The following is a 27,083-nucleotide window of genomic DNA, read 5'->3' as shown; positions in this document are numbered from 1 at the left end:
TTCGTGTGAGTCAGAAGAATAGGGGACATCCAATCAAGGAGGGTAAAGAGAGTCAATGAGACAAATGAAAAGTTCAACGTATAAGTTGATACAATTATCTGACCAGTGGTATCTCTTTTGCCTCTTCAACAGAAAACCCCACAGAGGAGCATGAGGTGAGAGACACTTTATCCAAGGATAAGGGCAGATTATGAGCCAAGATGTACAACCATAAAAGCAATATTAGAGATCATATTAGAAAGTAAAGAGCCTACTACTAACAATGTTGTCCAAGTGCCAAAATAAGTAGAACATAGGCATAGTACCACCAATTTCAAATCATGCTCTAAACCAATAGACCAAAGGGCATATTTATAAGCCCCTTGCGCGAACTTTGGATCACTCTTTGTGAGGCAATGGCAGCGCATGTGACCAACTCATATTTATGTGGCCTGAAAAGACACTTTGAATGGCCTCATAGATATTGTTGGAAAGTGGATTGATTATTAGTAGTAGTGGAAGTGACCTACCACTATTAATAAGCCCATAATAATAATAATAATAATAATAATAATATTTAGCCCAAAAAAATACTAAAAGGTTCAGTCAAGGTCTCAATAAATTATTCCGATGCTCAACCCTTGGTAGCTGGTAATGAGCAGGCAGGCGTAACTTAGGACACAGGTGTGTAAAGCTTTTAACTGCTTTACCGCGGCGGAAATTCTGCCACTGTGTGGAAGTACTATTAGGTGGGCGGGGCCACGTCGGACAACGGACGTGCGTAGCACTACCGACGGCCGTTGGCCAGCGCATGCGCGCAAGGGGTTAAAAACACCAAAACATTAAATATGTAAGATCCAACACACAATAAAAATCGAACTCCAATTTGTAACAATAGGTTATATTTGTTTGAACAAATAGACATCAAAATGACAAAAATCCAATGTAGGGAACTGGAGATATGAATTTGTAAATCATAAACGCGTTGTACTGCTTAAAAACATATAGTGACAAATTGTGATATCTGGTCAAATTTAACTTGGACAAAGTCAAAGTTTGAAGCTGACCGTGTTGGAGCCCTGGATGGATACATCCAGCGGGAGACCGGGTCAACATTTTACCTTTGCACTCAGTCATTTTTCTGGAGTTTTTCTCTGGACATCAAGCAAGGCTCCTCTTCAGGCACGATTCGCATCAACATCATTGGCTTGATTTTCTGTGAGGCCCGGCCAAATCCTGGAGGTCTGGGGCTCTGGAGCTTCATTCGGACAAATCTGAAATTCAGGCTGGGTCGAGGTTGAAGGTAGCTGGCTTGATTCTCGACATCAAGTCGGTCACCTTATGAATATTTTCTACCAAAAAGTTTCTAAACTTCACCAAACTTCTGAATCGTCTTCCAGAAGGTCTCCTTGAGGGTTCAAAGTGTCCACAACACCAATTCAGATGATCCTTAGGATGTTGGGGCTACAATTCATAAAATGCACCTGGCCAAATCCTTAGAAGTCCACCGCCCACCACTCCAGGATGGGGATTTCCTAGTGAAGATGATGTAGGCGGGCTCAGTTTGCTTGCAGGGCGTCCACTCCTTAACACCCTACCTCAAATAGCGTTAGACGCTAAGAAATTGTTCAAACAATTAACTGCAGAAAAGGACCTATGTTCAGAAACCTGGTCTGACTTCCTGGAAAGGCTACCAAGGTCCAATAGTAATGCAAAAAAGAAGACCTATCTGAAGACCGATATAAAACTCAGAAAAACAGCACTCTCTATGTGGAAACAACTTCAGAAGCTCTTAAGACGGGCACAAGGACTTAGGCAAAACCCAAGTATCTGGCAAGAAGTCCGATCGACAAGGAGGCAATACAAGAAGCTGGTTTGGATAGAAAAAAGGAACAAAGCTAACGACTTCTGGGTCAAATTGCTGCACAACATAAAAAAATCAGACTCTAGGGCGTTCTGGATGCAAGTCAACTCCATTAATAGAGCAGTTCAACCTACAAATATGACATGCATCACCGAAAGTGATTGGGCCAAACACATAGTCGACACATTCTCAATAAACCTAACGGCAAACCAGATTTCAATGTCAACAACCGAATCAGAAACGGCAAGAGCTATGAACCAGGAAAGAACGACTGCTACCAACACTAATGGCTCGATTATCGGGCAGGAAGACATGGATCAATCAATATGGACAGACGACGATTGCCGAATACTAAAAATATTCAAGAAAGGCAAACAAGAGAGTGCGCCGGGGCCGAATGGCATTCCGCAGGCAATCTATAAAGAGGACCCCAAGTTCTGGGCATGCAAATTCAACATCCTGTTTCGGTCAATTAGCAACTCAGGTCGGGTCCCGGAAAGCTGGAGGGGCGCCATCATCAACCCCATCTACAAAGGCGGAGACCGCAAAAATCCAACTAACTACCGCTTAATAGCCCTGATCGATGCGGAAGCCAAATACTACGCATCTCTGGTGCTAGCAGATCTAGCCCAATGGTCCGATATGAACAGCAAAATCCCGTTAAACCAAACAGGGTTCCGTTGCGAAACAGGCACAATGGCAAACGCAATGGCGTTATGCTTGATTGGTGAAAAAAGCCTACAAAACCACCAGGAACTTTACACCTGCTTCGTTGACTTTAAGGCGGCCTTCGACCGTGTCAACAGGAACTTACTATGGGCCAAATTGAAGCAGCAGGGCCTGCCAGACTCAATCCTAACGCCGATTATTGACCTGTATAGTAACACCTGGATGCAGGTAAAGATCGACAACGGACAGAGGTTAACCCGGAAGATCAATACCTTTGATGGATTAAAGCAAGGCTGTGTCCTGGCCCCTCACCTTTTTAATTTATTCATGGCGGATCTAACAGTAAGCCTTGATCAGATTAACGCTCATCCACCGCGGCTAGGTAATCTCTGTATAACACACCTATCCTACGCCGACGATGTGGTCCTACTAAGCCAGACAAGAATAGGCCTGCAACGCCTACTACAGGAATTGACCTGCTATACCAAACAGAATTTGCTAGTAATAAACAGTACTAAAACTAAGACTATGGTCATAACCAGATGCCACAAAGTGAAACCAACCTTCACTAAAGACAATGTCAAACTAGAAGCGGTTGAAAGTTATAAGTATCTCGGGATACTACTGGACAAGCGTCTTAACTTTGCTACGCATCTAAACAGCATGGAAAATAGGAGCATGGTCCTATTACACGCTTTCAGTAGCTTGGCGACCGAACTTAGAGGCCCCCTGGTCTCCCCCCTCCTAACAATAATGAAAGCCAAGCTACTTCCAACAATAGCTTATGGGAGCGTATTACATCATGGCAAGAGTGCACAACTCTTGGACAAACTTCAAATGAAAACCTACAAGCGCGTATTTGTGTTACCTACGAATGCATCACCAGCACAAGTCAGACTGGAATTCGGTTTGCAATTTCAAGTCATGCTGAAAAAGTACGAGACCATAAAATTCTGGTACGATGTGTGGATGAACCAAGAAATTGCGCTGTACCGTGCCATGTGAGAAATAATCATTAAAAGTCCCAACTCGCATTATGCCAAGTACCTCAATTCATCACTAGAATCAACCAACCTGGCTGCACTTTGGGAATCCAAGCTTCCGGTGCTTTCCTTTAAACAGTTGATAAAACAGGCTGCCACAGGCATTCGTTGCTCAATGATAAAATAACTTTTAGTCATCGGTCCCACGCCTGGATGACAATTCAATCTTATAAAAAATTAGCACCAGCAGCCTACCTAGACCTTGCTTTCTCGCCATTCATCAAACGGAAATACCTCAATTTAAGGCTGGGTACCAACAAATGCTGAGTCACCAAAATGGAAGCCCCAAGAACGTGACGGATGTTGCTTATGTGGCGCAGGAAGACAAGACTTTATCCATCTGATCTGTATTTGCCCGGCCCTGATCCAGGAACGTCGGAGTTGGTTAAAGACCAAGTTTAAGGAATATGGAACACGTACCTGCCGGTCTGCGATCATGCTAATCCTGTGCTCAGTAGATCCGCAACTCATTTGCAGGGCAGTCAAATTCATTGACAATTTCGATAAAAAACAAAAAACACTGGTAAAGTCTTGAACCCTGAACACTTTTACCTTCCTAACCTGAAAGGCGTTCTCCTTTTATAACATTTTTTATTCACTCAGCAGTGTACATTTTCGTGTGTTTTAATATTGCCGTATTCACTATTTGTAATGGTTTTTACTAACTATACAATAAATATTGTTATTGTTATTATTATTATTATTATCACTCCTTAATCTTTCTTGAAGCAAGGTAAAGTCCTTAGGGCTGTATTCCTAGAATGTGCAGCAAGTGCAGTCCTTCAGAGTGCAGACCTTTGGGGTGCAGGGTTTCCAGCAGTGCAGTTTTTTTCTCCATGTAGTTTCAGGCAGCAGATGTGTTCCTGGGTGTCAAGCAGGGGGCTCAACTGACCTAAGGGATGCTGGTTGCCACCCAGGTGTATGACCACTTCCTCCAAAGTTTGGCATATTCTTGGCCCAGAAAGCACTAATCTCTCAAAATCCAACTTGAAGAAATTCTCTTCTTGGAAGTTAGATCAGGCTAAGCCAATCCATTGGCGTGGCTAAGATTACCTATAATCCCCCTTCCTGCCCCTTCCCTAATCTAATTACAGGGGCTCCTGTGTTGCTGGGGTTGCAGGATGGGGAGGTGAGTCTGTGCTGTCCCAAAGTGTCATTTTCGGGGTGTGCCAGTAGGGGTATCCCTCTATACCCAAGGGAGGCTCAAAGAGTTGCAGCCACCACCTTCCCCATTCAGGCCACGCCCTCTGCAATAGTTCTAAGCAACTACACAAATAAAGATGATCTTGAACTAGTATGATTTCAGAAAATCATAGCGAAAATATTGTTTGTATATTAGATATCATTAACAAAAAAAATGGCCCCTCTGGAATTGATAGTCGAAAATGTACTGCCAAAGAGGCAACATTTTGTAAGCAATATTTAAGTCATGATATTCCTATTAAACTAAATGTTTGCCAACAATATTTATGCAATATATATTTTTCTCATGAAATACAGCTTGTTTTTTGTTTCTGCGACTAAACTAATTGCATGGAGGATGCGATAACACGAAGGGCCGCCAGTCATTACAAGGCTCCAAGTAAGTCGGAAGAAGAACGTTTTTAAGCATACCCCATTAAAGTGCTGGGGAATTCTTAAAAAGGCTTTAAGCTTCTATGGGGTAGAAAATGATTAACCAAGAGATTGTCCTAAAATCTTCCTCATTCCTATTTGCTTAGATAATCTCAAGAATGCCAATTAGCCCCAAATCATATCAGAAATATTTTTGTATTTACTGAATAGTTACTACTTTTTTGTGACTTCTGTGCACAGACTTAAATAGTTTCTTCTAATAGCTGAACTTTGTAAAGTTGACCACTCCACATTGCTATGTATGATCACGCTCTGTTTTTGTTGTAATTGCAGCCTTGAGAAAGCTCAACATAGTGCGAAAAACGTCAGCCACTTGTATTGACTTGTCCATAAAATAAAGGACTGATGGCCTACTAATCAACTTCAGTGGTACAAAAGGGGGTGGTGATGGACGGAGCATCTGAACCAATCAAACACTCACACCCAGTCAAAAGATCTGGGATTGATCCATCACCGTTCTTTAGCCCACTCTGCCACCCCAGTTCAGACATGGCTATATGCAAATCAGTCCGACCCTGTGCCTCATGGGAACAGTCCAGCCCGAACTGCCAAGCCATGCCTTCCCTGGACCGGAAACAAGCTTCCGAGGACCGGTTTCTGGCATTCCAGCCGTCTTCAGCCCGGCTTGCTTGAATCCAGTGGCAAAGTGAGAAAGGGACTCATGTCTGAGCATACCCTGCCACACTTATGGCGGCCAAAGCGGTACAAAAGGGGGTGGTGATGGACGGAGCATCTGAACCAATCAAACACTCACACTCAGTCAAAAGATCTGGGTTTGATCCATCACTGTTCTTTAGCCCACTCTGCCACCCCAGTTCAGACCTGGCTACTAATCAACTTCAAGCATGTGTGAGCTACCATCCAGTGGTTAAAATGTATCGTTTCATCTCTCTGTGGCATAAGAACGAACAGGTAAAGACTTTTTAAAGTAACAAATGCATGCAGGGTCAGTCACAGAAACAGCTGTGACCACTTCTGTAAACCCATTGAGCCCAGGTCCATAGAGGCAAGTGTAAACACCCCTTGACCTCATCACACACCTAGTAAAGCCTCCCCTTATTCTGATCTTCTGTACATCCATAATACACATTCTTCCATAGAAGACCCAGGAGAATTTGCTGAGGCAAAGGGGTTTTGCTTACCCAGGTACAGGAAGGTTCCATCAGAGAGTGGGGAGACGCCTATTAGTTTTTGAAGGAGTGGGAACCTTTTTATTCAAGTTAAACATGATACAGCCTTCATAACTTGCGAAAAGTTCTTACTCACAGAATTGGAACTTACACAGCCATTAGTAGAGAAGTATGAGTGCTTTCAACTTTTAAGTAAGCAGCCAGTAGGTACTCTGAAGACTGTAAAAAGATGCACTTCTTGGCAATAGGAGGGTGGTTCATTCACAAAGGATTTCTAAAGTGAACTCTCCATTGGAAAAATATCAAATATGAAAATGGCTTGTGGTTGTATTATATGGTATTATAATCACATTTATATTGCGCTTAATAGCCCCGAGGGGCACCAAGTCAGTTACAGTGCCTGTGCTGCACGCGACTCCTTATGTTTTGAAGCATGAGTGAGAGCTCACTAAAATGAGCATGGACTTTGATTCTCTGCCCCAATAGTCAAAAGTTGTGTCTGGAGTGGGGGTGAGTGCAGGGGTTACTATGCAACATGACCAGTGCCGAATGGGTCTCTTGGCAGGAGGCAACGTATACCATAACAAAACCAAAGAAAATCCTTGAAAACTGTTTCTTAATGACATTATGCATCTTTTTCTCACATCACAAAATAACGTGGGCTGGATAGACATTATGGTTCTGATCCAAAAACTGAAAGCCACTAACATTCACCAACTATGATGAGCTACCAAGTATAACTACCCCCATTGGTAGTGCTAAAGATTATATACATGATGTCACCAATTACATGACAAATGAAATCATAAATGACATCACAAGTGACATCATATTTCTGAGTACCACTGACTTTTTCACTGACGTTACTAATGAAGTAACAAATCGAAGGACACCCATATATAGAAAGGGGGGCTGCAACCTGCTAATAACAACCAATAACTATGAGGATAAGTGTTTCTAGTGGTGACTACATCAGCCTTTCCTCTCTCTATCATCTTTACAAAAGAATATCGAGTTGCTGACAGTTGTACCCCACCCATGGAACACTTAAAGGCAAAAAACCTTGCAAGCTCAGTGAGAAGGGGTGTTAAGCAGAAGGCCACCCAAGGGTCAGGCACCCTGGGCACATTGGTCAGGGCTAAGGGCGGTGCCCGGTAGCTCTAGCAACATGTTTGCTGGGCACAGCACCTAGCCGAAGACCAAACCTGGCACCAGAGATTTCTGGGTGCAGCCGAAGGCCATGCCCAGTGGTGCTTCAGTTCAGGAGGGCAGGATCTGTCCGAAGGGAGGTGCTGTGTAGCATCACTAATGTCATTGATGAGGCAAAGGTGATGTGTTGTGTAATGTCAACAGTGAAATTAATTACATCATTTATCATCTATTTTACTATGTGTCAGGCCGTGAGATTTTATTTGGATGAGTCGCATTTACCTAGCTCACAATAAGTTGTGAACAGTGGCGGTGCGTCCATTGGGGCGCTGGGGCAAGCCCCACAAGCTGCCCGCGCCCGCAGCTCCCTCTGCGCCTCTGAACTTAAGTAAACTCCCAGTTTACTTAAGTTCAGAGACGCTGAGGCAGAACTGACAATCATGTCAGTCAGCATGACGCCGGACCGCCAACCCCCTTCAGAGTCTGAAGGGGGTGGGCGGCCAGGCGGGTGGCGAGTAACCCTGCTCTAAGTTAATCCTGGCGCTGCTGAAGCATCACCAGGATTGGCTGAGAGGGGTTGCCACTTCCCAGCAGTGATGCAGCTGTTCCCGTAGGCGCCAGCGGTCCTGAGGCGGCGCGGACCTGGTCAGGTAGGATTTTTATTTTATTTTAAAACTCCCCCCCGGCCACCACCCCGCACGACCCTCCGTGACGCCCCTTTCCTGTAAAACAACCCCCCCCCCGCAAGCTGCGACTGAAAAAGAATCTAACATTCCGCAAAATATGTAAATATTTTCCAAATATCTTACCCACAAGGCATTTCTTTTGCTGCTTGTATTTTCTTTTCTTTTGAGATTTGAAGTGGCAGGGTGGCTTCTATGCTGTTTACCGTCCCCCTGCTTCTCGACTTTTGGCTTCCTTGTTGTATTCAGACACCCATTTTGCACAGTGGTGGGACCCACGTGGGAGTCCGGCGCTGTTTGGTTGAGACCATCTATGTAAAGTGCATCACTTGACTTGCATGTCTGGAAAGCGGCTGTGAGGTAGAGTACAAACGAGGGCCGAAAGTACCGCCAGGTGATAGGTGTGATAAAGACTGCGGGGCTCCCCATTAGTTCACATGTTTTATATGGCCTTCATGTGTGCATATGTAACATGCCAGAGTCTGGCCTTTTTTTATATATGCATTGTTCAGTGTACAAAGGGCACATTTTATTGTACCAACATGGTCTCTTAATATGCAATGGGAGGTCGGTGCACCCAGGCTCATCCAATCACAGAAGTTCTGCAAGTTCCTTATAGACTGGCCCATAAACGTTTAAAAAATATATATATAATGCAGCAATTTGTTCATGATCAAACTATATACTTTAAACATTAAACCAACAATAACAGACCCAAGCGCTTTGAGACAGAGGTGCTACAACAATATCCTCTTGTTCCAGCTACCCTGGAGTTTAGCCACTTTCTAAATTCTGATTTTGAGAGAAAAGGGGTCCCAGGTATTTGGAGATACAGTGATTTGTCCAATAAAACCCAATGCCCTCAAACAGGGGCACTCATTCTCCTGTTGCCACAGCTGTGTATATTTTGGTCTATAGCTGTCGTGTGCGGTGTACATAGTGTGTTGAAGCACATTAGTGTATGTATTACGTGTATGTAGGATTCATTTATTTGTATAAATAATGTTTTAGCGAGCAGTAAACATCAGGAACCTTTCCACTTCTGACCGCTTGCCTTCAAACTACAGAAAATACACACCTCAGAAGTTCAGGAATTCAATCTTTTCTAAAGAACATCACCATCACCACCAGGAGTATCGAGGTGCTGTGAATTAGTAGGACATGTGAGGTAATAAGAAGCTCTTCAGAGTTGCTCTTGTGAGAGATGTAGAATGTAATTTTTATATTTTCCTGGCAGGGCCCCCCTTTTTGAGTTGGGTTGTGAGGAATTATGTGGGAGGGGGGAAAATAACCACTTCCTGAGAAGACTGACCTGACTCCAGGCGTCGACTTGTTGAGTCTGGAGTCTTGAGTGAGTCAATAGGGAGGCTCAGGGACTTGACACAAGGAGATGGTGAATCATATGTACGCGCCATGTTGGTGGCCATGTCTTAATCCTCGGTCTATGGTTGCGTTTCCTCATGAGACATCTAACATCTGAAAGTGGATTGTATGTGAAGGTGAGTCAGTAGAGGACATCGCTAAGTTATATCAATGCAGTGGTGTATTGAATTTCCTTCATTGCCTAGCTGGAACGCTGGAGCACGAGGCACATATTGGGTGTATATTTCTGCAGGTAGTAATGTGTTGTAAAATTGTTTTGACATTATTTTCAACTTCTCTATTAGCCCTTGTATGAAGCCCTTCCACTTGCCCAACAATTTTAGAGAGCTCTGTCCATAGTCCAACCTTGAAACACAATTACCTGTGCTCTGGCCTAGAATACATTTGTATGTGTTGCCAGAGTCAAGCACTAGTAAATTGTTAGTGAATACCACAAACTTATGACTTTGTGGCCATGCATCAGCATTTCCCTCTGGACGCACCAAAAAACAAGCATTGGCAGAGCTAATAGTTCCTGTGTTTGACCACAAGTTTTTGGTTTTGAGCTTTGTTTGTTTTAATCATGGTTTTTGCAAAAATGTATTCTTGGGAAACCTGCCTGGCATCAGCATCATCATTCTACAAAAAAAGCCTTCAAGCAATAATATTTTGGTCTCAAAAAGCACACATTGCCATACCAGTCACTTGAGGGAAATGCTTTGTGTGTGTATGTTGCCCTTGTACAAGGACAGAATGTTATCACTCACAGTGAAGTTAGCCAATGGCTGAGGTAGGCTGACCTATTGCCTTATGCTGTATGCTGTAGTGAGTGGAAGGAAAATGGGAATGACACAATAACAAGTCAATGGATGAAGATGGCTAGCTGAAAGCCCCTACATACAAGTATACTTTACATATAATTGTGGCAAAAACCAAAGGTTAAGAACTAACTCCAAATCGAGCAAGCAAGCATTTGCAAAGCCATTGGGTATTACCTTTGAGAACTGTTGGCTTTGGCAATGGTTCTAGGCATGCTACTGAGCAGCCATGCTTTGCAGCATCCTTTTTTTATTTTTCATTGCTTGCAGATATGAGTTGGATTGGTAATAAAAGTAGTGCTAGTGGAGGGAAGCAACACAGTGCGTGGGAAGTGATGCAGAGAAAGCAACATGAAGCGGTAAAGAAATAAGAGAGGTGAGTGAAGAGGGAGAGAGAAGCGATGGATTGTTAGAGAGAACGAGAGAGAGGGGTGAAACAGAGAGAGATGGAGCTAGGCAGAGCCAGAATGAGAGAGTGTGGCAGAAAGAGAGAGGGGTATAACGAGTATGTTGAGCTAGAGAGAGAAAAAGAGGCGCATAGGAAGTAAGACAGTTATAGGTATGAGCATACGCACACAGTTATCTCTACTATAATCAGATACTGGAACAGACCATTAAATGTTGGAATGTAAAATCTTGTCCCGCTTTGGGGTAACTTAAAATGCTGTCTGCTACATTAATTTTTAAATATGAGAGAATGTTAATTTGCTTTGGCAAGTCAAGCATTGTAGACTTCACTTAGCCCACATGAAATGACACGTGGGAGACCTGCTTTGGCAGTGAATTGGATCTGGAATTTCTGAGTTTGAGTTGCATGGTCAATATTTATGTGTCACTTTCATAGTTATTTAGACTGTGTTTATGTTTTATACTGTTTCTGGCAATATGTAACCTTGAGCCACAGTTGTGGTTGATTTTGATTGCAGTGGCTCAGTTTATTTGGTGATTCACAATTCCAATCATGGATAAAACATGGCTTGTTGAACATAGATGAGATGTACTTGCAAATTGTTGGATTGCGTATTGCATTTCAGCATTTCAGGTTTTCAATTTGACCAATCTTTTGACTTCTCACCAACGAAATATTAGTGTCTACCTGGTCGAGGACCACACTGCTTTTTCTCTTATCTGTCTTGTATAAAGGCCCAGCTGGACTATGGGGTGAAAGAAAGCTTGAATAAGCAGCTACCTATGTTGTATGACATCTCTCTATTAATGAAATAACTGCACTTTCACAATTGCCTTATTAACCGTCCTGCTTTCTCAGATTTGCTTAAAAATGCACCATTTGTCCACTCTTTTTTCAAAATTTTCTCGGGGTGAGAAGCCCCTCGAACCCCTTTAGGTTGTTCAGGCTCGCTCGCTTGCTCGCTGCGGTACAGTATGACAATCATTTTACGCCTCACCACTTTCAAATGTCACCAGCCGCCACTGCTTGTGAATGCGAATAGGTATTGGGTTTTGGAACGTAACTATAACATTCTGATGATTTTTAGGGGAATTATACAACGTGGTTACTTTTATGGGTATTTTTTCTAAAGAGAGCTTATGAAAGTAATGTAACAAAAATCTGTCTGTGTATACTGTTAATTATGCTCCTTAAGTCAGGGTTGTCTTACCTAATAGGTCATTCTGGGGCAGCCAGTCGAATATTTTAGCATTCTGAGCCAATTTAAGCTCGGTAGGCCATTTGGACTGCTGGTACCTCCAGATCACTTTTTGGGGCATAAGAGCAAATCCTGCGTTCATCTCTTCCAGCAGTTTAGATCTTCTGACATATGATACCATTGATCCCAGTGTAACTACGATAAAACCAGCGTCTCCTGAAGTTGCAATGAATTCTTCCAGCTCCTGCATAACACAGAAAATAAAAGATTGTGAAATGGTGGTGTTATTGCCACCTAAAATCATCTCTCGGAATAAAAAGATTTACATCAGTCTATGACACTCTATTTCGATTACTATTAACTCTTTGCTCTTTCACTCTTTCATAAGCAAATGAGGACAAAACATCATAAAAAATGTATAAAAGGTCCACCATTTCTTCGTTGGTCAAAATATCCGTGTATTGATTTTTTTACACCTCTGAGAAAGATGTTTATGCTATCCAAGTGTTTTCTCCCGATGCGTTAGTGCTAAAATGCGAGCAAAGATCGCTGTTGCCTGTTTAGCATTACCCTTCATTATACTGCTAAATCCTGGGCGTGGACATCTATTACATAGTGCTAATTACTCACAAACGTGCATGTTACCCCGCGGTGATTTACACAGTCCAGTGCAAATGATGTTTGAACTGTGATATATTCGGATGCACTTTTTATAGGCATGTTCAGTCAAATGAGGGGCCTATACTAAGAAACACGGACATGATTCAAGAAAGCATACAAAAGAAGACTCGATATTCAGCTGTCTAACAGATTGCACATAATAGGTGCACTCGGACTATGACAACTGAATCCGAGTCTCTATAACAAATCTTTTCAAAGGAAGGTTGGAAGTAATTTCTCCCCTCCCACTCATTACACTTTAGATGTACCTTCTATGTATGGTACACTGCCCACTTTTTATCTTACAGTAAATCTCCCAAGTTGAAACCCATGCCTTATAAGCACCACCTTATTACATAAAGGAAAGCATTAAAAGCCCCATAAAGCACTCCTTGTCTTCCCCTTTCTACAGTCTTTAACTAATAGAGTCAATAGAAAACGTGAAAAGCCCCTGTGCCCAACAGAAGTTGTTCTGTATGATACAGATGCTGCACCTTTATTGCTGCTTGTAGGATATCCCAGATGGCATGGTTGTAGCATGGGATTTCATGTCTCCTATGCACACTATGGGGTTAGCTTCAGAGGATATCTTTCTAGCCCCCCTAGGCAACTATACTCTGTATTGTTAATGGTGCAAGTGTAGGGTTATCAGGTTTCTTTCATGCCACGGTGTTGGCAATTTTCTATGACCTTTCCTACAGATAATTGTAGTCGGGAATGTCAGCCCACTTGATTCAATTAAATTGAAACAGAATGGCAAATCCCAGCATGCAGTGATCTGTTCAATACAATCACAGGACTGGTGTTGGATTTGACCCTCTCTGCTGGGTCACCCACAAACGTTTTGCCTTCTCCCCTCCTGTTTTACAGAATTCATTTTTGTTGGATTTAACACTCTGTGCACTTTACCACTGCTAACCAGTGCCAAAGCGCTTGTGTCGCTCCCTAAAACATGGTAACATCGGTTTACACCTGATTGGCACATTTAATTCACTCATAAGACCCTAGAAAAGTGGTATACCATAGACCCAGGGGTGGTAAATTAAAATGCTCCATTAAGGAGCACCTTAACATGTCTCAGGTCTGCCATTGCAGCCTGCGTGCAGTTTTAAACTTCCAATTTGACTTGTAACAAAAAAAAACTCGCCATGCCCAAAACTCCCTTTTTAATACATATGAGTCACCCCTAAGGAAATCCCATAGGGCAGGGTGCAGTGTACTTTAAAAGTGGGACATAGTTTCAAGTTTTACATGTCCTAGAAGTGAAAAACTCTCATATTCAGATTTCACTAGAATGGGCTTTACTTCTGCCATAGGCAAGGCCAGACTATCCATACCGGGCATAGGACGATTTCCCAGGAGGCTGGTAGGGTGGGGGGCCGATTATGTTACCAGAGGAACCTTTTTGTAAGCAGTGCAGCAATTTTTAAAGCACCTGCTGCAGAGTTCCATGTATATTCAGTAGTTTTCAGGCAACAATAAAACTATTAAGATAACTTAGGGGAGAGAATGTGGCCTAATTTCGAAGGATGGGAACAACTCGAGTCTCGGCAGGGACGCTCAACATCCTGCGATTCAACGCAAATCATTAAATCTCCCTGTGCCTACCAAAAATGAATGTGTCCAACTGTAACATTGCAGCTCGTGGGAATCACAGTTCCTCTAAGATAGAAGTATAATAGCAAGTTGAGGGCTGGAGTCGTTCTCAAACTGTAGTGTCTGGGGACAGTGTGTCCTTGTCTTGGTGCCCTCATACACCCCAAAGGATGTCATGCTTCATCATTGGGTGTGGCTCCTCGTCGTGCCAGGCTGTATGGATGACATGTGAATCCTACATTTCCATTAGTAAAATTTTCAATACACTGATTTATACAAGTATTATTCATTATCTATATTTGTGTGTGATATGAAGTGTTCTGACACCCAACACTGATATGAGACGTGCTATAAATCAAATACAATTTATGAGAGAGAAGGGCTATGGAGACATGAGAGACTGATGTAGAGTGGTAGTGAGGAAGTCACTGAAGACACCAACAAAGATTGTTGAATTGTGGTGCACTCTAAGGTCATCATTTACTATGCTGTACAAGCTAGTACAATTGAATATATAATGAACAATGTGTTGTAGAATGTGCCATTTCTACCCAAAATTTTTTGGGGGGGAGAACCCCCCCAAACCCTCCTTGTAGTGGTCAGGCTCACTCACCGCACTGACTATGCACCGTACGGAGGCTGGTCTGAAAGAATTTGCCAGGGCTGCTTTCGGTTCCCAATACAGCCCTGCCCGTAGGATAACATTGAGCTACCTTATTAAATTTAATAAAAGATACGTTTTGTTTGGGAACTGGTAGAAATGTCATCTTTGGTGTCTAAGGACTTGTAATTCAAAACCCTCTTTAGTGGAAAGTTCGATTTTAAGTCACAATTCTACAAGACCCACTTTTAGAAAGTTGCCATTTTCTTGTCCTAGCCATTTGCTTCCTGCAGCCTCTTTCTGGGTCACAGGACTAGATGAAGTTAGCCTTTATGTATTCCTCCCATATAGCAACACAATAGAGGTACTGGACGTTGGCAGGATGGGGTGGGAGGGTGGAGCTGTACACAGCCCCAATTGCACTTCAGAAATGCTGCCTTGCCTCAGCACACGCACAAAGAACTTTACACTAGCCTATTGTGCCCACAGACATTCTGGGATGAGGGCAGGGAGGCAAGAAATTCTGGAATCTTCTGGGGGGGGGGAGGAAGTGGGGGGTGTGGGAGGGTACACAAGTTTCTTCCACTTCAAAGCTGGTAACAGGTATAAAATTAGGACCCTCAGAACCACTCTTCAGTTCCCTTTTGGACCTATGAAAGGACTCTCAGAGGACTTTCCTACTGCCTGTGGCCTGCTGTGGACCACCCTACTACACCAAGAGGACTGCCCTGCTGGCTGAGGCCTGCTTTCTGCCCTCTGAAGACTACCCTGGTGCTTGAGAGTCGCTTCTCTGCTTGAACCCAAGACTTCCAGAATGACAGTTAGGGCTAGTTGGCTGACCTACTGATCAGAACCTCAGGAACAGAAAAGGCTCCATCCATCTCAAACAAGTACCTGGACAAAGCCTGAGTGAGTCATAGACACTTGGAAGTGGTGCTAAAGGTGGCCGGATAGCGTACATCCAAACGTTAGAACTCTGAGAATGAGAGGAGACTGGGACCTACCTGCTCACCGATCCGCCCAAGGTGCATTGCCAATAAGCATGATTTTGCATTAACTCCTGCTATTTTCTTTTTTCCACAGCAGCAAACTCTGTTCATCGGCTCCTCACAGAAGGGGTATCCGGTCTAGTGGAGCACTCGTTGTCTACAGCCTGCAGCTACATCCCGCTGGAGATTTTTGATTTCAATAAAAGATACTAAGTCCCAACGAAGAAATCTTCACTGCAACTTACACTGAGCGGATTGGTAAGGCAGACTGCTCTGCTAAGGAACTCTTCCTAGTCTACAAAGAAATATCATCTTTGGCGTCTATAGGAGAACAGGATGTGGTTTCAGTACAATCCTGCAATCAGATAGCTGAATTTTTCCATAAAAAGGTGCTTGATATCTACTCTACCTTTCCCGCTGAGGCTAGGACGGGCTCCATAGGCAGGGAGCCATCCGGGGAGGTTTTCTTGGAAGAACACAGTTTGAGTGCATTTTCCGTTCCTGGGGGGGAGCTAATAATCAAAGTAGCCAGAGGGGTTAAATCTGGCTCCCCACATGACCCGGCCCCAGCTAAAATTCTAAGTGGAAATATTGAGGTGTTACTCCCGTATATCAGACACCTTTTAACAACATCATTTGAATCTGGCAGGGTGCCGATAACTTGGAAACAAGCTGTGGTCCTTCCTCTTAAGAAAAAATCCCATATCAGTATGTCCCAGCTAAGCAACCTACGACCGATCTTTCTTCTCCTGTTTTTTGCTAAGATAGCTGAAAAGCTGGTCAATCAGCAACTATCGGCACACATTGAGGCTCGCAGGCTTTTACATCCCACACAGGCAGCCACTCTACAGAATCTGCGCTCCTATTTTCCAGGGCAGCCTTGCGCAAACACGTGGATGAGGGTCAGAAAGTGGCACTGATTCTTCTGGATCTCAGTGCCGCGTTTGACACTGTGGCGCATCACACCCTGCTACAGTGTCTGAGGCAGGGGGGAGTGGCGGGGATGGCATGGAAATGGCTGGAATCCTTCCTCCATGAGCGCAGCTTCTGTGTTGAGCAGGGGCCCCACAGGTCAGAGGCTTTTGACCTGAATCAAGGGGTCCCACAGGGCTTGAGCCTCAGCAAAACCCTTTTTAATCTGTACGTGGCTCCGGTAGCATCTATCGCGGAACAGTATGGAGTGGAGGTTGTAACCTACGCCGATGATACTCAGCTGGTTGTGGCTTTGACGCAGCTGGCTGAGCATGCGGCGGGTAGATTTGCGGCTTGCCTGCAGGATTTGGCTAGCTGGATGGCCAAGAATTGCCTCAGACTTAACGGGGATAAAACTGAGGTGCTCATAGTGGGAAAATCCCAATCGATCTGGACCTCTGCGTGGTGGCCGCAGGACCTAGGGCCCCTGCCGGCTCCTAGGGATCAAGTTAAAAACCTTGGCATGTGGATCGACTCTAAAATCTCGTTCGACTATCATGCTAGGCGTGTGGCAGGCACCTGCTTTGGCATTCTTCGCAGTCTGAGGAAAACACTCGACATGCTCCCGATGTCAGCTAGGAGGGCCGTGGTCCATGCCTTGGTTACCTCCAGGCTGGACTATGGGAATGCCCACTATCTGGGAGCAAGTGCGAGGTGTCTCCAGAGACTACAGTATATACAGAATGCTGCCGCACGCCTGATACTGATGATCCCTAGGAGAAGCTCTGCCAAACAGGCACTGGGGGCACTGCATTGGCTGCCTATTAAAGAGCGGTCCAGTTTAAGGTCCTGTGTATCAGTCACAAAATTGTTCAGGGAACCGGACCCAGTTTCCTGCACAGCTTGTTAACACCGTATGAGCCTACTAGGCTACTGAGGTCGCAGGGTGCCGTTCTGCTACAGGTCCCCAAGATCAGAAGGGCGAGAATGGGAGGCAGATCATTCCGCTATTTGGCGGCGCGGAGATGGAATACTCTTCCCCTCAGGCTCCGTATGGAGCCTGTGGAGTCAGCCTTCCGGAGGGAGCTTAAAACCCTCCTACTTCCGAGGGTTTAGTTTGTTCAGGGGTCAGTAGTCTGGTTGGGTAGTACTTGGGCCATTGGAAGCGCGGGGACACAGTGGCTAGTGTAACCTGGCGCTATATAAGCTCAGTATTATTATTATTATTTCGTCCAGTTGCTCCCGGACAACATCTCTTCCTTAAACACCGCTGGCTTTCATGCCCCTCTGAACTTTACCCTCTCAGGCACTTTTTTCTAAAAATTCTTCTAAGTATGAAGGTAAAGGTAGTCCAAGCCCAATCCACTTTGTGCGTCTGAACCACGCTCCATCACGGTCAGCTATCATAACTATTGACTTTGCTCTGATCTCGAGTGACTAGATGTTCACAGTTGGCAGTTTGGTCACCTGATTAAGACCTTGATGGTAAAAAAGTGTCAGTTTTATGCTAGTTATGATGTATAGTTGAATGTATCCAATCAGAAATAACTGGAGTGCAGTGTTAACTACTTTAGTGATGGAAAAATAGTTCTAGACACACAGGGGGGAACATTTTTATGTACATTAGGGGTGCTATTTACCCATGATCTAGATGCACTCTTCTTGACTGAGACCTGGACTACACCGACCAGCGCGGTAGAATTGGGTATAGCCTGCCCCCCAGTTTTCAAAATAATACACAACCCTAGAGTAGGGGCTTGAGGAGGTGGCATCGGATTGATCTACAGGGAGACACTCAATTTCTCTCAACTGACCATTAAGGCCATTGACGGCTGTGAGGTACTTGGCTTTTCCATCAAGGGCACAGGAGGTGTGTTATACATGGGACTGCTATGCTACAGACCCCCGGCAGGGACGATATCAGCTGTGTCTGAGCTTATAGACTTAATCTATGATCTGTCCCACTCTCACACCAGGCTGATGGTCCTAGGGGACTTTAATCTTTGGCCTGATGGACCGACAAACTCTGCTTTCTTAGAACTGGTCCAAGCCTGTAGTAACATCGAGCTCCCACAGCTGGTGCTCTCGCCAACCCATTCCAAGGGCCATATCCTTGACCTGATTTTTGCGGATGCAGGTCAAGTGGTATTGCGGGGGGTTATTTCTCAAGGATGGACTGACCATTCTCTCGTCCTTTTCTCCCTTTCCTGTCCTGCTGGCAAGGCGGCTAGGGGCAATGTGGGAGGCGCCAGAATGGGTAGACAATGGTCTAGACTTCTTGCGTTGCCTGCACCCCCTAGGTTGCTGTTGGAGGGTTTTGCACTGGGAGAGACGGTGGACGGGAGCTATGAGAAACTCGGCCAACAGATCTCGGCCTCTCTGGAATCTTTGGCGCCAATGCGTAAAATTAGAGCCAAGTCGAATCTGGCAATGCCATGGTATTCAGAGGAACTCCGGCAGCTCAAGCTTCAGTGTAGACAGGCGGAGCGTGCCTGGAGAAAACAGTATCTGGAACCATGCAGAACCCGTTTCAAACAAGCGCTGGCGACCTATAAAGCCCAGATCAAGGTGGCCAAGGCCAGACATTTGGAAGAACTTTTGTTGGCCGCGGCAAATAAGTCTCAGACCCTATTTAAGGTCGTAAAATATCTGGCCCACCCAGCCTGTACAAAAAACATTGTACCTGCCTCTCAAGCTCTCTGCGATTTGCTGGCACAGGCATTTGAGGACAAGATTGTTACCATCCTAAATAAGCTTGCTTTGCCATCGGTTCAGACTGGGTATCCTTCAAACTGCGCCAAGATGGTGGAGGAGGACGCTAAGCTAGCGGAATTGAATATCTTGCCCTTACCTTCGTATGACGACTTCTGTGCACTGGCCGATGGCATATCCTCGGGCTCACCGTCCGACCCGTTGCCACCAAAATTCTGGAAGCTGTGCCGGGAAGAACTGTTTCCACCTCTTTATTCCATCTGCTGCCAATCCCTCAGCTCGGCGCAAGTCCCAGATAGCTGGAAACTGGCGGTTGTCTGTCCCCTCCTCAAGAAGGAAAACTTGGATCCTGCTTGCCCAGCCAACTACAGACCGATCTCTCTGTTGCCATTTCCTATTAAGATCCTTGAGAAATGGGCCACAAAACATCTTTCCAACTTTCTTGAGGTCAACAACTGTTTGGATGTGGCCCAGTTTGGCTTCAGACCAGCGCATGGGACTGAGGCAGCATTGGTGACCGTCCTTGACGATCTGCGAACGCGGGCCGATCAGGGCCGAGCGACCTTTTTGGTGCTGCTCGACATGTCGGCCGCGTTCGACACGGTCAGCCATACAATACTGATCAGGAGACTGGCGGAGGTGGGAGTATCCGGGCTGGCCCTTGAATGGCTGAAGTCTTATCTCGATCATAGACATCAGCAAGTGGCCATCCCACCCTTTAAATCAAACATCAGAAGGGTTGGCCAGGGCGTACCTCAAGGGTCAGCCATAAGTCCCATCCTCTTCAATCTCTACCTCCGCCCCCTGATCAAGCTGATCAAATCTTTTGGCATCACGGTCACCAACTATGCTGATGACACCCAGCTCATCTTTTCCCTTGAGGGTAAGGATGGAGTGTCTCTGGAGGCATTTCATTGCTGTATGAACACCACGGCAGAGTGGCTGGGTAACAACTCCCTGCAGTTTAACTGTGCAAAAACGGAGGTGTTGCACTGTTCTCTGGACCGCGTCCCCAGACCTCTGCCGCCAGATTTCTGGCCTTTGGATTTTCAGGGTGCTACTGCGCCCGTAGAGTCAGTCTGCAATCTGGGAGTAGTGTTCAGTACTAATCTGCAGCTTGATGCTTCTGTGAATCGCACAGTGTCCACCTGTATGGCACTGCTCTGCTCGCTGCGTAAGATCTTGCCCCTACTCCCGCCCCAGGTAAGACCAGAGGTAGTGCGGAGCATAATTTTAAGTCGAATTGACTACTGCAACGCACTACTCCTGGGAGCTCCGGCCAATTTAGTCGGAAAATTACAGCGGTTGCAGAACTTTGCTGCTAAATTGGCCCTTTCACGCCGCCGCGCGGATTCCTCCACCAAGGCACTAAGAGACCTCCACTGGTTGCCAGTCTCGCGGCGCATTGAGTTCAAGGCACTATGCTTGGTGTTTAGGGCCCTACATGGGCAGGGTCCGCCCCCTTTGCGGGACCTCTTCTCCTGGTACACCCCATCTAGACTGCTTCGGTCAGCTTCCTCCCACCTGGTGGTTGTGCCTAGGATTTTGAGGTCCCGGACGGGTGGCAGATCCTTTAGATTCGTGGCTGCAAAACTGTGGAACTCTCTTCACCTGGGATTGAGAGGTTTGGAAAACTTCATTTCTTTTAAAAAAACTTTGAAAACTCACCTGTTTCCCAGGGTAATGTAACCATGTATTGTATGTGTATTGCATCAGGATAGTCTAAGCGCCAGGATGCCCGTCGGGTGACAGATACGCGCTATATAAGAATACCTATACATACATACATACATTTAAATCCAGGCACGTACTGAGATGTACCTTATCACCTCTCCCTTTTGCGACAGTGAGGTCTACATGTGAATAGAGACAAATCTTGTATATTGTCTATTATGTAACATGTATCCCCTGAAAAAAATGGTCCCCAGCTGACAGCAGTACTAAAGTGGAACCAGGAATGATGAGAGACCTAGACATCTACGTCAACCTTAGAGACTCTGGTACCATATCAGAAACTATGAGATCCACTGTATCAGTACTAATGCACATTGTCTTCCATCAGAAACTCCATCTTTTGCTGAGGTAGCCCTATCAAACATTGTGATGCTGCCATTATTGCTTTATAAACTTAAAGATGATTGTACAGGACAGGGAGCATAAAGTGCAATGAGCACTCCCTGGTTGTCAACCAAAAGAGTGAAGGTTAAAGGTGACAGACTTTAAACTCTATTCTCTGGAAGCCCCACTCCAGTGGATATCCAGATGCACTGTAAAGCATGAGATTGCAGATATGGAATCCACGAAGCACCCACTAGCCGTGAAAACATTATAAAATTCAATATGGGGATAAAAAAGACTAGCAATGATTACCTTCCTTCAAATAGACTATTACTATTGGGACATGTGCAAGAAAATATTGCCAACTACAGTGGTTTATGCCCCTAAACTACCTATGTGGTGCATGCCAAAGTTAAAAATGATAGTAAAGCTCAAGGATCATCTGTGGATATGAAGGTAGGAATAATGAAACTGTGAGACCTACATGAGAACCGAAGATTTAATTACATCTGATCTGAGTTTGATATACATGCAAAGAAATTCCAATCATATAGTTCTTTTGCAAGAGTGGTACAAGAGAGATAGATCGGTGAATCGATAGGGCCTCCAAGACGCAAGGTACTTGGGACCAGAGATGAGAGAATATTGATAACATTGTTATACAGAGCATTGGAGAATGTCTCAAAGGTGGTTTTGTTATAAGAGACATGGTCTAGAGGCTTGATAACAGAATTCTCAGACACAGAGTCAAATTAATTGACAGGCTACCTGAAGAATTTTTGCAAGAGTGTGAGAATATCTAGCACCCCTGCGCAAAATAATATGATGCTGGTTTTATGCAAATTCCTTGGCATTGACTCTTCATCAAAAAATTAAGGACTGAGATTACAATCATTGTTTTTGAACTCACTGGGAATGCAGAGCTACAGAAACAAGAAATCTACATACGAGGATTGATCAAATGTCACAAAAAATGAAATCCATAGGTAAATTGACTGATCAAGCCAAATTACCGGCTAAACCTCTAATTGCAATGCACTGGAAATGTACTTGGACCCCAGGAATTATCACGGGGTCTCATTGATTTAGAAAACGTGAATACTGCATGCACAACCTGAAAAGATAAAGAGGGAGTAATGCCATGAGAGACACACTGACATTGGACAAACTAAGGCTAAGTTGGCCAACAAGAAAGCAGACCACCGTAGGAAGACTAGGCCAATTATATACATTGATAGATCAGGCCCACATGGATACCAGGGCGCATATATACATAATCTCCCCGACTGGAAAGAAATTGAGCCGCACACGGAACTTTGTCTTGGTCATTTTAATTGATGGGTGACAACAGGATAAGGCATAGTCCTGACGCGTTTCGTTTCCCCATGGAAACTTTTTCAAAGGTGAGTCTTGCACCAAAAACATCTCGTGTGTTTCACAGCCCGATGTTTTGCATTAATTTCACTTCCTCCGATGGCACTTCTTTTTTGGAATCACTTCCTTTCAATGTTGCATTATGGGGCCTGTGGTTCAAACGGCTGTTCGTATTTACAACCCTCCAGTGGGCGGTGCATTGGTTTCCTGTTGTGATAAAAATCATTATTAGCACAATTGTCCATCATTGCCGGCAAAAAGTTGCCCCATGTCAGCCTACTTTCAAAGCTGACTCGGGACCAATAACGAGGTCCAGTCCTCTGCGGCACCGCTCTCCTGAATCGGTTTACCGAATCACACATTGGTTCAAGTTTGGAGGGCAATGGCGCTCTTGTGGTGGTTCGTCGCTCTTCGGCGGAACCAAGCCGATATTTATGTCCACATAATCTCCCCGACTGGAAAGAAATTGAGCCGCACACGGAACTTTGTCTTGGCCGTTTTAATTGATGGGTGACAACAGGATAAGGCATAGTCCTGGCGCGTTTCGTTTCCCCATGGAAACTGTTTCGAAGGTGAGCCTTGCACCAAAAAACATCCCTTGTGTTTCACAGCCCGATGTTTTGCATTGATTTCACTTCCTCCAATGGCACTTCTTTTTTGGAATCACTTCCTTTCAATGTTGCATTATGGGGCCTGTGGTTCAAACGGCTGTTCGTATTTACAACCCTCCAGTGGGCGGTGCATTGGTTTCCTGTTGTGATAAAAATCATTATTAGCACAATTGTCCATCATTGCCGGCAAAATATATACTCCAGCACATAGGAGCGATCAACACCAATGACGCCACGAACCCGGTTGCCAGACATTTTAAGGAGTGCCACAACAACAACAGTGGACTCCATAGATATTATGCCATTGACACAGTGGGTCCTCTGAGAAGAGGTGGTGACAGAGAGGGCATACTAAGAGCACTAGAAACTAGATACATTCTAGAAATGGACAGCAAGACTCCGCGGGGTCTTAACTCTACAGAAGTTTTCCATACTTGCCTGTAATAATTGGTACCTCAATATTCTTGTCCAATGTGCCTGGGGCATCTAGACTTTATCTAATGGTTGCCTACACCTTTTTCACTAGACCAACTTAAAATGTACTTCCAGCTTGGTTGGTCAGTGTAAATATATTGTCGTCCGGTTCATACACCTTGTGTGTCACCTCAAGTATTTTGCCGTAGGTTAGGAGTAACCTACACGAAACATCTTGCATTACTTGATTTGAATTATTTTTGCTTTTTACACATTCACATATAGTTGGTTGTCCTTAGAAAAACTGTACGTTCTATTTGAAGACGTTGCACAAATGGGGCCGGTGGTAGGGTGGTGACCTATTAGACAGCATAGAATAAAATCTCTAAAGGGAAAGTGTGGTCTGAATTTAAAATATCCAGCCAAACACGAACATCACTTAACATTTATGTTAACACCAACAGACTACTGTAAGGAGGTGATTAATCCATTAGTGTTTTTAATCCGTATGTTTTACAACTATTTATCTTGTAAATACTATAATGCATTGCTTATTTAAGTATTTTACATTTATTGTTGTATGTAGGAAAGAATATCGTTCTTATCGGATTCAATTATTTATTAATTAATGAATTTTACAAGTGATTGTTATGTATTCCTGGGGATTATCCCATTATGTATGTTTTCCATGTATGTTCTTACATACCCCGCCTCTTTGTTAGGTCAACCAATGTAATGCACTGATTTTCTGGCACTTGCACTTTAAAAACTGTCCGCTTCTCTCATGGCGTCATGTGACCAAGGCCTCTGTGAAGGCCAAAACGTTATGCTGACAAGGTGCGATCAATAAAAAGACTCACCTGCATCCTGGGTCTTCCGTTTCTTCTTTCTGCCGCGTTCCGGAGCTGAGGAACGTGCTTTTTCAGGTTGGAATAAGCAGATATCTACACAGCCGGTTGAGTGCTTCTCCGGTGTTGGAAGACCCCTTCCTCGCACGCGGCGGAGCAGCAGGAAGCCGTGACCTCTGGTTACCCAGAAGTCGTTTATTTCTCCCGTTGGAGAGAGACTGCTCCAGCCCCTGGACGCCGAACACAGTTGCCGCTTCTGAGACCGGGTTTGGTACGGTGGGACGGCTGTCCCAGACCGTGCCTAGAGCCCGCTGCAGTTTTGCGGCGCAAGGATTGTTCCGGTGAGGAAGTTTTGCAAGTTTTGGAGATTGAAGGCAATTGGTGCCGGCATCCCATAAACAGTGAGTACGTATCAGCATTGTTAATCCTACAATTAAGCACTATGTCAGCAGACGCACGAAGAGGGAGGGAGGCGGCAGCCCTCGAAGCATTTGACGACTCCCCGGCTGGGGGGTCGAAGTTGACCACTACCGAGGAACCGGGTACGAGTTGTGGCCCCAGCGTCCGTGACAAGTTTAAACTGCTCGAGAAGCTTCTTAAACGTGAGCAGTCTAAATGGTGGGAACACCGATCCCTGAGTAGATATCTGGAAGTAAATCGCATTCCTCGGGGGCTGAGAGTCATGCTGGCCCCCAGTTACGAACAGCCGGATCCAGAAATGCTCAGGGAGTGGGCAGAGTGGAACTTGAACTCATCCCGGGGACTGGTTGAAATCCTGGTACGTTATGCAGAGAGTGATCGGATTAAAATTCAAGAACAAATTGACGCAGTAAATGCAGAAATAGACATCATGAGCACAGACAATGCTATTGAGTGCAAAAAGTACAGAGAGGAAATGCTAGTGAGAGTACAGAAGGAGGAAGATGTAATCAGAAAAAGGAAAACTTATAAATTCCAACGAGATGATAAGACAGATTACATGGAGGGGCGTATTTTTACATTTGCTCGAAAATACGACGCCATTAAAGCCTCAAGACCGCATGTTGCTCCCAACATTTCGTCCATGGCTGCAGCGTCCAATGCAAAATCACCCGATAACTCTTCTATCACTGACCTCAGTTCAAACATGGACAGTGGCTCTGAGTCTGATGCATCTAGAGGGGAGCCACGATTGGGGTTTACCCGGTATACCCTGGCTCAGGAACTAGACTGCATACGCCAGGACAGACGGGATACATTGCGCCCCAGAGTGCCACCGCAAGTAAGAACAAAAGTAACACCACCAAGCGACGAGAACGGCGGAAAGCCAATGCAGGGCGCAAAACCGAAGAAAAAGAATTACAACAAAAGGTGGAACAACAACAAAAACAAATAGGTAATGTGTTGAATATACCTGATATTGGGCTCTCTGTGATTAACCTTACTTCCACTGTATTTACTGAACCTGAGATACGCATTTTGTCGATGGGCCTATCCTTTTGCCCGTCGAGTGACTTTAACTATGCCAATACGAGAATAGATCTTTTTAAATTTACTCGGAAATTAAAGTTGCAGAAACATTTCTCTAACAGTAAACTACCTGCGACAGTGGGGCGACCAGAGGTCATGCCAACAGAGTTGGGGCTTGCTGTGAATGATGTTCCATTAATGCAGGACATGGAGGCTTTGAGATTGGAACAGTCTGTCTCTCAAAGTACACAGGAGGAGCCAATTACCAACATCAGCAGATTGACCAAATTTAAACCAGGTTTCAAATTCACACCCCTTATGGCATATGACAATATTGACATTTTCCATGATGCAACCATTAAGGAAGTTAAGACATTATATGCAAAGACAGTGAAGAATAAGCAGTACAATTACAGGCATAACAATGTGTATGACAAACTTGTCAAAAAAATTCAAAATGATGGCAATATGATAGTCCGACAATCTGACAAGGGCGGCAATGTCTTGCTCTGGCCTAGAAACTTGTATATGGAGGAAGCCCTCCTACAATTGAACGATCATAACTGCTACAAGCACTGTGACGTGGGGGTGGTCAAAAAAGCACAATCAGACTTTTATTCAATGCTGATGGGTTGGCGTTCATCTGGACTAATCAGTATGGATGAGTTTAAATTTTTGAAAAATGATCACCCCTGTGCTATATCTCATCCCCAAAGTCCACAAAAATGCCGTCAAACCCCCGGGAAGACCAATTATCTCTGCATGTGGGGGGTTGTTGGAAAATACTGCGACCTATGTGGATTCATTCTAACAGGAGTATGATTGTGGACTTCCATCATACATCCAAGATTCAAGTGACTTTTTAAGAAAGATCAAGGATGTTGAGTGGGACAATGATTACTGGTTAATGACACTTGACG

At 44.6% G+C, this 27,083-nt stretch overlaps 1 protein-coding gene across 1 annotated transcript in view; it reads right to left on the bottom strand.

Annotated features, from left to right (window-relative positions):
* LOC144817970 (UDP-glucuronosyltransferase 3A1-like) overlaps positions 1-27,083 on the bottom strand; it is a 604,136-nt gene that overhangs the window by 117,546 nt on the left and 459,507 nt on the right. The window contains exon 5 of the mRNA XM_078674946.1: positions 11,952-12,183. Coding sequence (XP_078531072.1) covers positions 11,952-12,183 — 232 coding nt within the window. The remainder of the gene's footprint in view (positions 1-11,951; positions 12,184-27,083) is intronic.

This window comes from Lissotriton helveticus, chromosome 2_1 (genome assembly GCF_964261635.1).
Source record: "Lissotriton helveticus chromosome 2_1, aLisHel1.1, whole genome shotgun sequence".
Classification (NCBI taxonomy): domain Eukaryota; kingdom Metazoa; phylum Chordata; class Amphibia; order Caudata; family Salamandridae; genus Lissotriton; species Lissotriton helveticus.
The sequence above is the reverse complement of the archived record's forward strand: the minus strand, read 5'-3'. Positions and strand labels throughout refer to the sequence as shown.